The 19,715-nt window shown below is 35.0% G+C and overlaps 1 protein-coding gene across 1 annotated transcript; it reads right to left on the bottom strand.

Moving 5' to 3' along the window:
- Nucleotides 1-10,673: 10,673 nt before the first annotated feature.
- Nucleotides 10,674-17,840, bottom strand: LOC126968278 (cuticle protein 19-like). The gene is made up of 5 exons (XM_050813175.1): nt 17,802-17,840; nt 13,765-13,890; nt 12,491-12,587; nt 11,719-11,831; nt 10,674-10,777 (listed from the first exon to the last, which is right to left on the bottom strand). The coding sequence occupies exons 1-5, from the start codon at nt 17,805-17,807 to the stop codon at nt 10,706-10,708; spliced, it is 414 nt and encodes a 137-aa protein (XP_050669132.1). The 5' UTR covers nt 17,808-17,840; the 3' UTR covers nt 10,674-10,705.
- Between the last annotated feature and the right edge of the window lie 1,875 nt (nt 17,841-19,715).

Below are 19,715 nucleotides of genomic sequence, written 5' to 3'. Positions count from 1 at the left end.
TGGGTGAAGGCAATTTCGTCCATATCCGCACTATACTGATGTCATGCCATTAGCAACAACTGGATAAGGAATGCCTGTTAAGCGGGGTACACACTGTATACTGTATTACATATCGCAACTTTATTTTTTTTTTATATGAGAGGGGGCAAACGGGCAAGAGGCTCACGGGATGGGGAGAGGTGAGGCAACCGCCCATGGACATCCGCAACAACAGGTGTGTCAAGAAATGTGTTGCCGGCCTTTAAGGTGGGAGTATGCTTTTTTCTTGAAGGGCCCTAAGTCGTATCTGTTCGGGAAGACCGCTGCCGGTAGTTGATTCTACAAAGTAGCTGTGCGAGGCAAGAAATTTCGAACAAAACGCGCGGTTGTGGAATGCACATATACTTTATTTTGTTTTTTTTTGCTTTTAATAATAACTTCGTGGCCAGGCTACACTAACGAATGATATTATAACATTTATTTTTTAAAGTACGATAGATAACGATAGCCAGCTCCAAACAAAGCGCAATTTAAAAGAATTCTTTAGCGAATAATAATAGTATTTAAAAGTTATTATTTGAGAGTATTACCTACAAACGAATGTAGATTTAATATTATATTATTGAATTATAGCTATTTAATGTGTATTAATGACGAATAAATATAGAAATTCCAATATTGACAATTAAATATTTGTATGTCGATATATTGGCAAATAGTGCTTGTGCATCTACCAATTGTTAACAACTATTTTACGCTAGATCATACAAATTAATTAATTTCATTTCATTGGATAAATAACTAGCAATGTATTTTTTATAGCTTGTTCCGATCTGTACCTACTGTATATGACAATAACAAATGTTTGTGACTGCGGTTATGGGTATGGCCCTTCCTTTTTGCAGAGACTTAGAGGCCTTACAAGCAAGAACAAAAGCGTATTAATTCGGAAAATGAAAGTACATTAAAACCTCTTAAAGCTAAGGAAAAATTTATGCACTTTATCTAGTAATAGTGCGTAGCTTGCTTAAGTGGATTCCAGATGCAACCGTTAGCTAGTAGTTTCTAGAGGGTTATTTTTATGAAATAAAAAAATCTATAATCTTGCTCACTTCATAGTAGGTGATCACCTTAGTCTAAGCTCTACTGCAACATCAGATGTATCATAAGTGCGTGGTTTTTTATAGTGGGAATACATGCTTTATCTGCTCGGTGATTTTAAGACTACTTGTTGCGTCTATAACCACCACGAAATCCAGTACACTAGCGGCCGTTTTCAATTACCTATCTATCCTTAGTTTAACTTACTAGAGGTAGACAAACGTATCCTTTAACGCTTACTTACATTTCAATAACCTATCGACATAAAGCATTGGACTATAACTATATTTGACATAACTATGGATAGATAAGATCTTGTCATTAAACGGTGACACCAATGTATCCGTAACTAGAGATACGTTATTGAATACGGCATAATTAAACAATCAAAGTAAACTGTTATTACATTATTATTAGTAATACAATATTAAATTATGATAATTTAAAATATACTACCTACAGATACTTAATATTAAGATAAATAAAATTGATGGAATTAATTTTATATGATTTTTAGACATTATACAAATAAAATTTGAAAACAAAATTTTAGGAACGATGCGGGACTCGAACCTGCGACCTCCCGCGTTCTGTGCGAGTGCTCTCCCAACTGAGCCAACCGTTCGAGTGACGTACCGTTGTTAAAATATTGTATGCTTTATTCAATTCTCAGATTGTTTATTTTTAGACATATTATAAGTAAATTAAAACTATCACCATCATCATCATATCAGCTGGAAGACGTCCACTACTGTACAAAGGCAATAAGAAAGGCAAAGGCACAGAAAAAATAAAATATAAACAGTTTAATTTGCGAATAGTGTATACGGGCTCTAACACAGTGATGGAAATTGTTTAACGGCATCTCTTTATCAAAGTTATTCTTAATTGGATATTTCGTGATAAATTAACATAGATACATCTGGGTAATTAAAATCGCTAAACGGTAAAAATAAAATCCTTAAAATATATCAATAATATTAACATGGCACCAGACTATTGAGACTAAAAAGTCAAGTAAGTAAATTGTCAACTAACCAAGTCACCAGATTACTGAGACTAAAAAGTGTAAACTACTACAGACGTAAGTGGGAGGCAACTTTGCACAGGAAACCGGCTAGATTATTGGTACCACAACGATGCCTATTTCTGCCGTGAAGCAGTAATGTGTAAACATTACTGTGTTTCGGTCGCGATAGCTAGTGAAATTACTGGGCAAATGAGACAAAACATCTTATGTCTCAAGATGACGAGCGCAATTGTAGTGCCGCTCAGAATTTTTGTTTTCCAAGAATGCTGGGCACTGCATTGTAATGGGTAGGCTGAACGTTCTGCTCGTCTCGTCCCTTATTTTCATTTAAAAAAAAGTACCTAAACTTACCCTTTGCTACTACTAAAGTATGTCATCATCGGACAAAGTCACCAGATTATTATAACAAAATATATAATCACTACATATTATAAAACAGAGTCCTCCGCCGCGTCTGTCTGTCTGTTCGTCATAAATTCAAAAAGTACTGCACCGATTTTCTTGCAGCTTTTATCAATGGAAAACGTGATTCTCGAGGAAGGTTTTAGTATATAATTTATTAAGTTGTTCTATATATATTTGTATAAATTAACTATATTTGTTGGAGGTGTCGGAAAAAAAAGAGCCGTCTGGGTTAAGCTTTCAACGAAAACGCTGTCTAAGCCCTTTAAGATATAACAAAATAATGTATGGTGGAATTGTGTGTCTTATATAGGTCTACAGAAAAGTCCGCGATGGCATATTATGTCTATCTCTAAAAGATAAGATACTATATCCATTGTTTCATTTTTAACTTATGTTATAGGTACATACGATGATACATACATAGTTATAGGTGAGATGTGCTTAAGTCGCACGCGCGACGTGGGGAGGCGGGAGTTCACCGATTCTAAAAATAACAATAATCGTATACTAATAAATAAATACTAATATTTGATTAATTAATTAGACTGTATAAAAATTCGCAATTATTTTTATAATTTTTAGTGCATATTATATTGTATTGAAATCGTGTTTTTGAAGTAGGTTGTTTTTTTGTTAATTTTTTTTATAATTGAATTGATTTAACATAAGCTACATTTTATTCTAAATTGACGGGATCACAGACATTTGTTTTTCTAATTTGATGTCACGTTCCTGAGAAAATGATTTTGACAGACGTAAAATGAAGTATTTCAAAAGGGATTAGTATTTTTCTTGAGAAAAAAAAAAATAAGTACTTATTGAATAAATAAATCCTATTATGTTCAATTATTTTCACAATTCAGCCCGTAGCACGGTGGAATAGCTCTATATCAATATCCACTTAGTGTATAAATGTATTTACACAATTCTGCACTTTAGATAATATATATTTTTATTTTAATCTGTTCTTTCAACATGCTGGAAAAGATTAAACATGCCATGATTTAAACTCCTTAGAGATCCTCCAAGGCAACTCCTGGAGAGTTACGTGATTCGCGAATAATAATATTTTGAATGAGTATCTAGTAAAAAAGCCCGTACACCTTCCTTAAAGGCCGGCAACGCTCCTGTGATTTCGCTGTTGTTGCAAGAGATTGGGGGCGGCGGTGATCACTTAAAAACAGGTGACCCGTACACTCGTTAGTCCTCCTATTCCATAAAAAAAATAGTGTCTCTTTGTAGCCGGTGTTTATCGGCTTTTATAAATACTACAAATGATTTATTTAATAAATTAACTGTAAAGCTAAAATAATTGTGATACTAACGTTGACACCATAAGAAATTCTATTCCTTATAAGACTATTTTATAAAACATAAAGAAAGTTTTGGTGTTAGCTACAAAAACGGTGACTTTGACATGCCGACGAATCCCACTCAAAAGAATCACCCACTTTTCCACTATCGCATCTAATTAAATACATACAAAGCAAATGTCTCCGAGGAACAGTTATTAAATCAGCAAGACCATTAGGTACAACCATATAAAGAATGATTGAAACAAAATACGCATTTGATATATCTGATTTAAAGCATTAAATGTGACTTCATTTTTAAATTATTGCAGATCAAATTTCATATGGTTTTGTTTTGAAGCTTACTTCAGTAACTATTTTACCCATACATAAAATACACTGGTGTTTTATGTTATAAAAACAGCTATTTACTAGGTAATAGTTGTGCGAGTAGTAAAATAAAAATGTTATTTTTATGCTGATTGAGTGTCAATTCTAGATTATATTATCTCACTAGCTGACCCGACAGTTATTGTTCTGTACATAATAAATAAAAAAACTTATTTTTTGTACTTGTCAATCTTAATATATATAAATCTCGTGTCACAATGTTTGTCCTCAATGGACTCCTAAACTAATGAACGGATTTCAATGGGGATTACTTCATGGAGTGCAGTTTAGTCCAACTTAAGAGATTTGGGACCCATAATTATTTTTATTTCCAATATTTGTTTTGTTTGGACATATTTTCTGTGAGAGTATTTTTGACGCGCGGTTTGACAGTTCTGCTGTGAAACAATTTCATTATAACAACAAGGAGCATATTATTATGTTACAATGAAAAATTATTGACAAATTCATCAAAAACGGTATTTTATTTATTATGTACAGAACAACGTCTGTCTGGTCAGCTAGTAATACTTTATAATATGAAGAATTATTTCGTAAAATATGCTCCCTGTTGCTTTAACGAAAGTGTTTCACAGCAGAACTGTCAAACTATACGTTAATAAATCATCTCATCTATATTAATATTATAAAGCTGCAGTGTTTGTTTGTTTGTTTGAACGCGCTAATCTCTGGTACTACTGGTCCGATTTGAATGATTCTTTCAGTGTTGGGTAGTCCATTTATCGAGGAAGGCTAGGCTATGTTTTCTTTTTCAAAATTAGGGATCCGTAATAAAATTGCTATTTTGTAACACAAGGTGTAAAATCGAAAACCTATTTTTGCGTGCGCTGCAAAAACTATTGACAATAGAACAAAATGATGTACAGGCTATAATATAGGCAATATTTTATTACTTATAAAACTATCGCGTGAATTATACTTTATATGGCAAAACAACGTTTGCCGGGTCAGCTAGTAGTAAATATGTCCATAAAAAGCAAATTTTGGAAATAAAATCCCAAATCATAATAAAATCTCTCCTATCACTCAAGTTGGACTAAACTGCACTCCATGAAGCAATCCCTATTAAAATCCGTCCAATAGTTTAGAAGTTCACTTGAAAAAAATACCAGGACACTGGATTTATAAATATTACCTCATATTATTTCCAAAATGATTCAACTGATCGACGGGACTTTCATAAGCAAATAGCTTTTGAAACTTTCTACTATATTCCAGAAAGCGAATTAGAGAAATGAATCTATTCTAATGGATTGATTACTAGGCAATCTAATAAAATTTATCACTACACCTACCGTGTTTAACCTATTGATGACCCAGCCCTGAACATCAACACCGTCTACTATAGCCTCGACACCTATTTGAACTTTATTAGATGCAATGCGCCCTTCACTACTTTACATAAGTTTTTAATGATGCTTCGTTGGGCATTTGGTATTTGTTAATAGAACACAATGCGATTTTCATAGGACTTACATTCACGTATAACCAAAATTACTGACTTCCTTTGGCTTTCTTTCCGTACTCCAGGTCGATACGACACTAAACTACGGAACGGTAGGCCGGTGTCACTTCTTAGATTCCTCATGTGTTGCAAAAATTATTGGCGGTGGTGATCTGTTACCAACAGGGGACCAGATTTAGTACTTCTACTTTATCACAATACAAGTAATAAAACTGTTTTGTAACTCAAAGGTCTCTGGGCGGAGCGGTAGCATTCAAAAAGATTGACAACGCAGACGGCGCCGTGTAGCTAATTTAACTCGAACAGTGACCAGTCTCGGCTGCGTACAGCGTGGCACTCGATAGTTTTGTCTTCCCAAGATTGCTTAGCGGCCGTGTAAATCGTGTGAATGTGTGCGTACGTCGATTCGGGCGCTCTATTGTGACTTTATACAATAAACTACTTACTAGTAATTACCAATTACGCAGCCAAACATGGAAAAATCATTATAGCCAACCCAATCGACTCCTGATACTGAAACCACAGATGGGGCAAACACTACTTTCCATCCATATTCTCAAGAATTTCGTCAAAATATTCATAATGTTTTTTTATGATAATAAGGGACGAGACGAGGATTACGTTCAGCTGATGGTAATTTATACGCCCTGCCCATTAATGCAGTACCAGTATTCTTGAAAAATTCAAAAATACTGAGGGGTAGGTACTATAATTGGGCTCGTCACCTTGAGACGTAAGATATTAAGTCACATTATCAGGCCCTTCAGACCGAAACACAGAAAATTTTACACATTACTGGTTCACGGCAGAAATAGGCGCCGTTGTAGTGCACTTAATCTAGCCGGCATCCTGTGCAAAGGAGCCTCTCACTGGTAAAAGATATCCAAATAAATCGTACTTATTAATATTCTCAGTTTTAATGCAATACATAAGTCATGTATTTGTATTTAGCAATAAGGGATACCCGATGATAACACTTCGTAAAAGTTGAGTTGATTTTCCTTTAACCTTAAAGAGTTGTGCAATATTAACTTTACTCGCAATGTTTGTTGTTCATTTTAATGTATAAGGATTTATTAAAAAAAAAAAGTGTGTAATGAAGTGGTCATAAGATACTTTTTCTCTCTCATGCAAGGCTCTCTGTCGGTAAAGTCAACGAACGAAGAAAATTATGTTACAAGGCCTCTGTTAAGAAGATCTTAGAATGGGATAGTATAAATCGGGTGTCAATTTAACCCTCACAAGATGAAGTTTATATGTTATGGCCTTAGAAACCTAGGGGGTTTCTAAGGCCTGTAGCGTCCCTCTTTTATAATAACACTTTATTGCCATGTCAAGCTTTGGAATACCTGGTCTAAAAATTTCGCGCCATTTTGGGGGTATGCGAATTCACATTGCAGTTGTCAATTTACTAGGTTTTTGTAGGACTTTGAAGCCAGTCTTTTTAATTTTTCTGTTGTTGCAATAAAGCACCTGGTGACCGAAATTGCCATTTATCACCCAATTACCGTAAAACATGGTACTTTAGTTGGTGATTACTGCATCAATCTATTCAACTGCAATCCTAAATTGGTGATCTGAGACTATTATATTTTAAATCGTTCTCCAGCTTGTGGCATTACAATAAGTCTATAGAACGTTTTCATGATCTCTTCCTTCAATCCATCAATAGGATGACATATGTATTGGTCTTTTTAGCATGGTATTTAATGGATATGAAAGATATACGTTTTCTATACCTGTATCTGCAAATTATGATTGAAATATAAAAAAAGAGATTAAGGATTAATTGACGAATTTCAAAATCTGGATTCTAAATACCTGGGAGAAATAAACCGCTGTAGAAATAAGCACAGGATGAAGTCTACATAAGTATACCACAGTGTACAGCACCTTTTTCAACTAGATATCAGATTTTTTTTGTTATTCGACCATTCGACTTATGGCTTCCTAAGTCTGTCTGTCTTCCTAATATCCTCTGGTCATGTCAACGTGTTTCAATTAAATTTTATTTTATATACTTCATTTGACAAACCAACAAAATTCATGCACAAATGTAAAAATATCTACAAGGAAACCTAATACTAAAAGACACAGCAAAAATGTCAATAACTGGAATGTATAAAAGATTTCGAGACACCAATAGAGAGAGACACAGATAATTTTAAGTAGTGTAACAATAATTATAGTAATTTCTTTAAATTAGCTTAGCTTATGGAGGGAGTCAATGACATTACGATTAAATGATTAAATATTATAAATATTAAAATATAAATTCAACAACACTAGTCATGTTTATTTTTTTTGTCAATATCTTAGTACCCAAGTACTGTATTGTACATTTTTGTAATTTGATCAATTTCTTGTAAGGTAAAAAACATTAGTTGAAGAAAGAAGAGTTATAAATTACGATTATATACGGAAATGACCTGTGATGTTTTGATCACAATAAAATCCTACAGCAATAAAATTGTACATCAAATAAAAATATTTCCATATTCAATTCTAGACTTTTATGTACGGTATAAATTGAGGTTTTAATACGCCGTAAACCCACTAAGCCTTACGCGTACAATGTCATTGAACTGCCTACTCAACCATGTTTACCTATGAATATATTATTTTGTATACAAACTATGTTGGTGATAATTAAATAAAGGAAAAATGAAAATACATTATCTCTAAGTAAAAACTTTTATAAAGTAATGCTAGTTCGTATGCTTTTTTATCATCCGCATCCATAAAAAATACATATACCAGTGGGAGGCTCCTTTGCACCAGACGCGGCTAGATTACGGGTACTACAGCGGCGTCTATTTATGCCATGAAGTAATAACGTGTAAGTATTACTGTGTTTCGATCTGAAGGGCGCCGTAGCTAGTGAAATTACTGGGCAAATGAGACTTTACATCTTTGTCTCAAGGTGACAAGCGCAGTTGTAGTGCCGCTCAGAATTTTTAGGCTATTCAATCATCTTGAGCAGCGCTGCATTGTAATGGGCAGGGCGTATCGGAAGGGGCAGCTGAACGTCCTGCTCGTCTCGTCCCTTATTATCAATAAAAAAAAACGGCATAGTTGGCGTCGATTTATTGCATGATTTTCAGTTCCGTGGTGACTTTCAAGGGAAAGCAAAATCGCTTTGTGTATTCAGTAAGGCCAGACAGTACTTCACTTCAAGCCATCGCCTGCATTTAATAAGGCATTATTTCGCCTCACAGGGAGTTATATCATCATCCAGAAACCTGTCACGGTTGCTCCCTAGTACTGCATATAACGAAGATCAGCTCGAGTTATAGACGATCAAGTCATCTCTGATTGGATTATTTAGCGTTAAGATCGCTAGCACCGTTATTCCATGCAAACGTATTCCCCTTTTCTCTCCTAAATGCTTCTAGAGCAGTGATTTTTGTCACAAAATCTACATAAGCTCAATCTTTGTCCATAAGTTTTCTTTTTTTCAATCAACTAACGACATAAGAAAATATGACTCTTCTAATATCGTCGCCCTACTTAGACGTCAGATGTGGCATCTCTCTGCATCATGTCATGAGTTTTTGTTAATAGTTCTTTTCAAAATTGTTTATTTTATTGAAAATGATGCTATAATGTATTAGATATCCATTTATTAAAAAGAAAAAGAATTGAAAACGAATCATTTTTCAGAAAATAAATTCATTTAATGGTCAACTTCAAATGATGGCTCAAATGTCACGGCTCGTGGTGGCATCGTGAGGTGGGTGGTTACCTATCCTAAGATATGTGCAAGGGAAGCGATGGCTGGTTTATGCGTCATACTCGTGAATGGCCCATGATCGGTCCGCTCTTGGTGGATTTTTATCTTTTATTTTTAAATTGATAATATATAATTTAAAGTTAAAAGCTTAAAAATATAATTACTCGCTACCTTTCTTCTTCACAGTGCGAATTGATACAACTACTGCATTCTTTACTATTTTGAGTTCCTTACTTTATCTATATATATAAAAATGAATTGCTGTTCGTTAATCTCACTAAAACTCGAGAACGGCTGGACCGATTTGGCTAATTTTGGTCTCTAATTATTTGTGGAGGTCCAGGGAAGGTTTAAAAGGTAAATGAATATGAAAATGCTTGGAATTAAATCAAAACATCAATTTCGTTTTTCCTTTGATGTGTCCCCCGTCGTTCATAAACCAAATTGAAATAATAGTTTAAAATGAATAACTAATTAGAATAATAATATTTATATCTTTCTAACTTTCTAACTTTCTCAGGAGGTAAAGAACAAACTTTAATTTAATTATTGTTTTTTTCTTATTTCTATATATGGCAATACAACGATTGTTTGGTCAGCTTGTTTTAAATAAATGCTTCGTTTTTTAATATACAAAAGTAAGTCCAAACTTTTGAGTGATTTTGTGTGCAGCAACTTTACATACATTGTATAAAATATAATGTTAGATATTGAAACTGTAACTATAGATTTAAAAGAGTGCCATTGCGTTTCTTGCCACTTCTCATAAAGCTCAACGCTTCCAAAGTGTTATTAAAATCATTGACATTAATAAGTAATTGTTTCCTAACTGGGTATTGAATTTTTTTTTCTTTCATCTTATACTGCTCACGGGAAGTGTAAGCTTAAAAATATGAACGAAAAAATCTCCTCAAGGGAGCTTTTCAGATTAATACCGGGAGCCGAACACACTTTGTGAAATTAATTATCGGCTACAGTACTCCCAAACCGATACGACTTAGGGATCTCCAAGCTTAGAGCACACTCCCGTTGTAAAGGCCGGCAACGGATATGAGATAATTTTTCCTTACGCACCAAAAACAGTACAACTTACACACATTCTAGTTATGTAAAAACTTTTAACAGGGTAAAAAGAAAATAAGTACAAAAAAAAGAAAGAATTTTTTATGCAAACGTTTATTCTTATTAATAAACTTAAAAATAGTCACATAGCTTACTCACGCACTTAAAGTTATTAAACTAATCTTAACTTCATACTAATTTTATATTTAATCTGAATTTGGAATAGTCTAATGTATTGCGTAGGATGACACAGCAATAGCTGGCGCGACAGCGTAGTGTGTCACTGGCGCCACAGGAACCTAAATAAGATAATAATTAGTACAGTTATAGCCCTCATCATCATCATCATCATCAGCCGGAAGACGTCCACTGGTGGACAAAGGCCTCCCCCAAAGATTTCCACGACGATGGGTCCTGCGCTGCCCTTCCGGTGATCTTGACAAGATCGTCAGTCCATCTTGTGGGGGACCTAACAACACTGCGTCTTCCGGTACGTGGTCACCATTCGAGGACTTTACTGCCCCAACGCCCATCTTCCGTCGACATATGTGCCCTGCCCACTGCCACTTCAGTTTCGCAATCATTTATATGTATAGTTATAGCCATTCAATTGGAACTATTGTTCCATGCACATTTTGCCTACAGCATAACTAACGGTCTCGGAAAACAAAAAAAAAAACGTAATTCCTTTGCTTGTAATGGTAACCATCATTATCATCATCCATGAATATGATATCGCCGTAATGGTAATGTCCTGCGTAAACAAAAGTGTATCTACTCGTAACATAAAAATAAAAACTGACAACAAGCAGAAACAGGGTTGCAATCTATTGCAATATTTTAAAGTAGATAGGTATGTGGTAAATACTAAGTGACACAAATTTTGTATAGAATATGGTTCGTCGTATTTTATGGTTATTAATTATTAATTAATTAAAATTATTTTGTGGAGTTTTTGGAATTTATCTCTTGTCTGAATTGAAAATTGAAAAGTGTGACATACATATCCTGAGTGTAAGACGTAGCTTGACACGCACACTAAAGTAATAAACCGGGCCTGTTTTAATGGTTGTTTAGCAGGCTCTATCTAGATGTAAAAAATATCCAAGACTACGACATTATGAACGTTTTAAGACGAAAAACCCCAAAAACAAAAAATAGAAGAAAACACGCTTTTAAGGAAAACCAAACTAAAGCGTAGAAAAAAATTTTTAATAAGCATAAACTTCTGCGAACATACCGGATGAACGGAGTGTCCAGTTTTGTGCACCACCGCGTTGAAACCATTGTGATCGTCGGCTGAATACGACACAGTCCGGGTGGAACCGTCGGGTTCTACTAGTGAATAGCTCCCTAAAACATAGATTACTTCTATTACAACTACATCTCAATATTGAATAGCGTCTGTATCGCAAGATATAGTAACGTTATCCCTGACTACGGTGCTCCCGGTTCGATCATCGCCCACCTATATGGTATAGGTTTACGAATTCGTATGTACTCGACGCTTCATAAGGTCGGCAACGCTCTTGTGATCTCTCTGGTCGACGAGGTTAAAAAGGCTCCTGATGGAATCACCCTGGTGGGTTAGGCATGAGAACGGGCGCTAGTGTAGGGCGCGAATTGCGTCGACACTCTGGCTCCTTCTCATGTCAAGCTACTTGATAATTCAGTTGGTGTTGGACTGCCGAGAACAGCGAACGTCGCAAATATGTCCGTCTCAGTGCGTCCTACATTTATGTGCCGTTTGGTGTCGAGACACTTAGCCTGCGGGGCTCAGAAGCGTGGAGGTTGTACAAAGTACTATCTACGCGCTACAATAGGGCTACTGGAAACTCTAGCGCTGTTATTTATTTCGGCAGACGGATCACCACAGGAATGCTGCCAGTAACCTTGGTATACTTCCTCGTAGTGATATATTTCACCTCATGTTATTATTAATTGTTCCCATTATAGTTATAAGCATTGTTTTGTTTTAAAAAAATCATTGAAATTGTGAAAAAAATGCAAACCTCTAACAACGTCTCCATCTCTTTCCTCTTGCTGTGATTTGATGTCTCCAGTGTGAGGATCTTTAACACCATAGTTAAAAGCGTATCGAGGATATGACTGCAAACATAAAATATGATAAGAAACTATTTATATGGTTTTAATGACAAAAGTTTCATAACATTCTTAGTTTCGTCGTTTGTCCTCCAATTCTTTTGAAAAAAATGCTGTTCAATTGCAGTTGATTCAGTTTGGTATATTAAATCTTTTTCCTGCTGTGGAAGGTTTGCTTTTTATGAAATAGGAGGACAAACGAGCATACGGGTCACCTAATGTGTGTAGTGATCCCCAACGCCCACCTCCTCAGCATTTTTTGAAGGCTTCCATGTCGTATCTTTCCAGAAACAGCGCACAAGGAAGCTCATTCCATAGCTTAGTTGTACGTGGAAGTAAGTACCTAGACAATCGCACTGTAGACGGACGCCACATATCCAGACGGTGGGGATGATATTCTAGGAAGGAAAGTGGAATTCGGCAGCAGGAATCATATCAATCAGCGCTTTGGAACACTCGCCGTGATAAACGCGATAGAAGTAATGCGATTAAGTAACAATAAAGTGATCCCGCCGTTCACAGAGCAGCAGCTCCCCAACAATAAATTCAAGCAGCACCCGGTCAAACGGTTCGAGCTGATATCGGGGTGTGCCAGTCCAGAAATGACATAATATGTGGCTGGACCGGCGCTTTGAAGAGCGCTAGAATGTGGACCGGCTTGAAGTATTGCCGTTCTATATTTATGACGCCCAACTTCTTCGAAGACAATTTGGCTTTGCCTTCCAAATGTACGCAGAATTGGCAATCGCTCTTAATTTCGAGCAGTGATACGACAAATGGATACAGGTGACCACTTAAGTACTTTTGATGATTCTAAGCTTACATATATTATATTGCATCATAAAACAATTTTTTTTAAAGTATTCTTTTATATTTTAGCTTGTGAAATTACTTGACAAATGAGACTTAACATCTTATGTCTCAAGGTGACGAGCGCAATGGTAGTGCCATTCAGAATTATTGGGTTTTTCAAGAATCCTGAGCGGCACTGCATTGTAATGGGCAGGGCCTATCAATTACCATCAGATGTCCTGCTCGTCTCTACTGTCATTAAAAAAATGAATGGTCTAGGGTAACCCCTTACATTTTTACAAGATTGCAAGAGCGGTGGTGATCACTTATAGCCATATGACCCACTACCAATTTGTACACCTACAACATAACTATATAACTCATAGCTTACAACAGGTTCTACGGCCACAGGCACAGCAATGGAGGTGTGAAGAGCGACCGGAGCATGATATAGAGTGCTGTATTGAATGGGCACAGCAGCTATTGCGCAGGCGCACAACGAAATTATAATAAAGAACTGTAAAATAATATTCACTGTTAATCCTCTTATTTATTATTCAAACAAAACAAATCTTATTAACTATATTCTATACAGACTATACTATATTTACAATACTATGACTACATAAAATTAAAACTATCTCACGTTAATTGATTAGGAAAATACTAGTCATACATAGAATTTAAGAAATCTTATCTCCTATAAATTATGATCATACTTATATAGTACATCATCTATCTCACAAATCAAAATCTATTTAGCAAAAAAAATTGTTTATTCTTAATTTTCATGCATAAAAAACAGAAAAAATCAAAAAAATAAAATAACTGTATTCAAAAACTTGCTAATAAATGCCGATGCCTTGTGACATTGCATATTATTTTTTATCATTTCGCTGATGGAGTAATTAAATGAAGGAAGATTTTCGATAGAAATCTTCTTTATCAAGCTTGTTTTAAGAGCACAATCCTAAAGTAGAGTTAAGTTGAGTTTATTACATATTCTATTACATGCAAGACACTTCGATGATTTTGATAATTATGATAACAATGATTAGACGCAAACGCAAGAAACATAATGTCAGTATGAAACTTTTACAATCCATACCGATAAATGATCTCACTATTATATTCTTACCATTTATTCAGCGTTACGCATCTTAATTGAGCTTTTGAAAAGACAGCTGGTAAAGTTGTCTGAGATAAAATTTGAAATATAAAACTTATTTAGGTCAGTTGAGCACTCTCAGAATTATATTTAAACTTGCGTTCACAGAAGCTGTGGGGTGAGCTGCCGTGTGAAATCAGTAAAAGATATCATGTTAAAATGAGCGCATGAGAATCTGGATACTGGCTTCAGCTTCTCAATCGTAGTTGGTTTACCCCTGGGTATCCCTCGAATAGTTACCCATATGAGCCGCTGTGCAAGCAACGTAGACAGTTTTGGTCACCATAATATACATTATAGCTTTAAGGGTAAATGTATACACTTCTATAATAAAGTCCCAGCCACTGTTCAGGCATTATCTATAAATAAATTTAAATGTTTTATAAAAAAATGGCTCTGTCTTAAATCCTATTACTCCACTGCTGAATATCTAAATGATCGAACAGCCTGGGACTAGATTATGATTATTTTATAGCGATAGAAATGACTGTACAATATTGTATATTTTTATTGAAAAGAGAGCAAAAAAAGAATGCTACGATAGTTTCTTGAGCCGCTTCTTCTCTCTCAGAGCGGCATTTGTTTCCGAAGCGGTAGTAGTATCTAGTAGTTATTAGAAATGACATCAAAAAGAATTCTAAAGGAATCAATTTTGAGAAAATAAATGGATTTTATGGCATATCAAAACCATAGTGAAAGCCGTCTCTTATACGTCGGGCTTTTACTACCGTTAATGTGCCGGCTGTTCTAGAGCCGAATGATATTTCGCGTGATAATAATAAGAGGCCTGATGGCAAGACGTTAAATTACTGGAGTCGAGGAAGGCTGCTGGTGTGGGAGGTGCTATACTGGATGGACTTGTATGGACACGCATGCGCTCTCTTATATAGAAAACAAATCTAGGACGGCAAGTATAGTGACGTAAACTACCGAAAGTCTTAAGCGGGAAAAATATGCATCACTTGGTGATTGATACATATTTGTTCGTTTTAGGGTGGAGGCGGGTCCTTGGGGTTCATCGGCTCCAAAATTTATAACAGAGTTACCCAGCCGTCTAACCAATTTATTTTTTTTATGGAAAATGAGGACAAACGAGCGTACGGGTCACCTGGTGTCAGGTAATCACCGGCGCCCACATTCTCTTGCAACACCAGAGGAATCGCAGGAGCGGTGCCGGCCTTTTGATTGATTTGATTTTGATTTCCCATGTGACCCAGGTCTACGGTACGTACCTCAGTCACAGGATAAGATTGGTCATACAGAGATGTAACCATACCTGCCGACTGCGAACTTCATGATAGTTACAATTTGTAATTAATATTTTTTTATAATTTAATAGATTATGTAAGTTTTATTTTATTAATCTAATATATAAAATTCTCATTTCGCGGTGTTTGTAGTTAAACTCCTTCGAAACGGCTTGACCGATTCTCATGAAATTTTGAGTGCATATTGGGTAGGTCTGAAAATCGGACAACATCTTTTTTCATCCCACTAAATGTTAAGGGTGGTGGTAAACGATTTTGTTTTTATTTTGACATTTTTTTTTAAGTTTTTTGATTATGAGTCAGCATTAAAAAATACATATAACTTCATATTTTCAACTATTTACTATCAACAGTTACTTTTGTATCGCTATTTTAATATCGGCAATACAACGTTTGCTGGGTCAGCTAGTATTTATATAAAAATCTATTTTCAATAAAAATATTTGGAAATTCAAATGAATTGAATTACAATCATACTCGTGATCCAGACGGCAGGCATTAAAATTCCTAATCCTGGTCACATTTGGGTTTGGATCGGTACAAATAAATACACCCATATTCGTAAATAAGTTGTTAAATAATTGAAGATTATGGGAGCCAGTGGAACAACAAGCTCACAAAACATGCCTTCGTAAAATGTCAGGATAGCGGACGCATTTCTATGTGATTGGGTTAGTATCGCATTACAAAATGCCTTAAGTTAATCTGTCAAAAACTACTCGTTCATAATTTGTAGAATTACAAGAATAATATAAATAACTAGCTGACCCGACAGACGTTGTTCTGTATATAATAAATAAAATAATGTTTTTATATGAATTTGTCAATAATATATCATAACATCAAAAATTACTTCGTAAAATATGCACCCTGCTTTCGTAATGAAATTGTTTCACAGCAGAACTGTCAAACCGTGCGTCAATAAATTCTCTCATAGAAATTATGTATGGACACATCAAAGGAAAAACAAATTTGTTGTTTTTATTTAATTTAGCAGCATTTTCCTATTTATTCAAATTCATTATCATTATCATTCAAATTTAGCCAAATCGGTCCAGCCGTTACAATTACAAACAAAAAAGGAATATTAAAGAATAATTGAATTGATTATACAATATCAATGCTCTCCTTACCGTACCTTAGTATTTCAGAAACTAAAGAAGTCCACCCATCATTGAATGGATCCCATTGAACATTCTTCTCCAAGAGCGCGTTGAAAGATGCCACTGGACGCGGTATAGGTGCCAAGGCTCGGGCAAAGTGCAACGGTGCGATGGGACCACGATAAGTTTATTTTTTCGTGGGCGAAGATTATCGAATTTAGGGACACGTAAACGACACAATTGCTCATGCAGATCTGGAGTATGAACGTCTCCTCGTATGTATGTTTGAAGTCGATATCTTAGGTGATTTTGTTAATTTAACTGTTTTTAGATAACTTAATCGGCAATTGGTCACAGAAAATCGTATGCAAAACTTTAACTTTACTAGTAGTGCGAAAAAGTAGCAATTGTTACAAGAGACAGCGGAAAAATACAGTCGAATTGAGAACTTCCTCCTATTTTTGAAGTCGGTTGAAAATAGCGTTAGTAATTGGTAATAATAATATAAGCTGTCAATAAAAGCAAGTAATAGACCGTTTTGAATATTAGCCAGAACAAAGAGACATGCAAAATTTAAAAAAAAATAAGTTTCGTGTGAAATATGCCATTAGTAAAACGCTAATATTTTAATATTATAACCCTTTTATAGTTTTCTTATGGATGCCATTGTTAGATCTGCACAAAATTGCAATGGGACTACACGGGAAGCACCAGCTTTCAAATAAAAAAAAGAAAACAAAATCAGTTCACCCAGTCGAAAGTTCTGAGGTAACAAAGCAGTCGAATTGAGAGCCTGCTCCTTTTTTGAAGTCGGTTAAAACATAAACATACAGATACAAGAGATAGTTATGTCAATAAATACTGTTTATATATTAAATGTTAAACTTACCAACATGATATCATTAAACAAACACACTCTTAGTACACACTAACAGGTTATCTAGTGGTTCTTACACATTATCTATGTATTTAAAGAGCCCCACCATGACTTGTCTACTCTGTGTATTACCTGTCCATGCAATACCTGTTTGGTATTTGGGCTATTTTCATTGAAATATTGGTCTACTTTTGATATAGAGAAAATTTATTTTTTGCAATTTTGTTATCATGTTTAGAAGTTATCGATGTATATATATACTAGTGGACCCAACAGACGTTGCCCTGTCGGAAATTACGGACACACGTCTTAAATTTGAAAAATTGGTCCAGCCGTTAGGAGGAGTCCACTAAAATACACATGAGCAGGATAATTATATTATATGGACGGAATTGAGAATCTAAACCAAATTCAAATTCACTGTAACACACAAACAAATCATCAAAATCGGTCCAGCTGTTTATGAGGTAGTTCAATTGTGAATCAAAACCATTCTCAAATCCACCTGAAGACACACACCAATCTCAAATTCACTGCAACACTTAAAAAAAATCATCAAAATCGGTCCAGCCGTTTAGGAGGTAGTTCAATCGTGAATCTAAACCATTCTCGAATCCACCTGAATACACACAGAAGGTTTCATTAGAATCGGTCCAGCTGTCTTGGAGGAGTTCAGTGACATACTATACGGCCGTTCCCAATATACTATCTATAGATAGAGATAAATTACTACCTTCTTCTGTCAGTAATTAGCTGTCAGCGTGAATTGCAATTTCTGTACAAACTTCTATCGCTGGTAAGCTATACGTCGTCCAATTGACAGACAACGTGTACGAATAAGGTGAGTTGCCGTCGATAAGTTTATTGGGGCAGATAAGTCAACGATAGTTACGATTTGTATCTCAAGTAAGAGATAGACTGAATATCCCAATATTTACGGACGTTAATCATCTTATCTGTCTAAATAGAACCTCTTGCCTGTTTTCATCAGTTGTCTTATAGACAGGTCAGTTTTATTACTTTAGTGTGCGTGACAAGCATCGTCTTACACTCGAAATTCATATGTCACTTTTGTTAATGTGTTACTTGCAAACCTCATTTTTTTTCGAAGTTTTCACAGCTTAACACCGTGAATCATGCCAGTCTTGCGGAGGATTAGGTAGAGAATACGGACCTTCAGTTATTTGCCATGGTTTTGAAGAGTTCCATCTTACTACCCTGGTTTGTTCCATTAAAAATCCAAGTTCTACAATTCTTCTCAAATCTTTCTTATCCCTGGGTATACACATTCCTTTGATAGCTTTGATTTTCTTGTAATATGGCCTTATATCCTTTCATATTCATATCCAAAACCTACCTATTTTTTGTTAAATTTTAGATTGATATCTCGCACTCTTTCAACCTTTTCAATTTCTTATCGTCAATATCTTTCCTGACCTGGGTGGTCAGACAAGATATTAACGAGAATAGACGAACTAACTCTTGACATGTCTGTTTTCAATACATCCTCGATCTGCCATCATCGAATTGCCAGATAGCCTACAAAATTTATATAAAATTAACTTAAAATGTACAAACTTAGTAAAAAAATATATTTACAACAACAACCATATTTATGTGTACGGTAATTAATGTACACATTTGACTATCATTATGTTTTATTATAATTATGGAAATGTAACGCTGAAATAGCGAGCGACATCATACCCAGATAAACTCTTAAGGGGCTTTTAAATGGTATAATTATCTAATATCTTTAAACGAGAAATTCTAGTATATATATAATCTGAATCTCCGAAACGGCTCCAACGATTTCAATGAAATCTAGTATACTTGTACAAGTAGTTTCGAGGTGAGAAATCGAGCTAGCTTTCAACTTTAAAAAATGTAGTTTTATCCCTGTTTTAATAAGAAACTGCTACAATA

Source organism: Leptidea sinapis, chromosome 15 (genome assembly GCF_905404315.1).
Source record: "Leptidea sinapis chromosome 15, ilLepSina1.1, whole genome shotgun sequence".
Lineage (NCBI taxonomy): Eukaryota > Metazoa > Arthropoda > Insecta > Lepidoptera > Pieridae > Leptidea > Leptidea sinapis.
The sequence above is the reverse complement of the archived record's forward strand: the minus strand, read 5'-3'. Positions and strand labels throughout refer to the sequence as shown.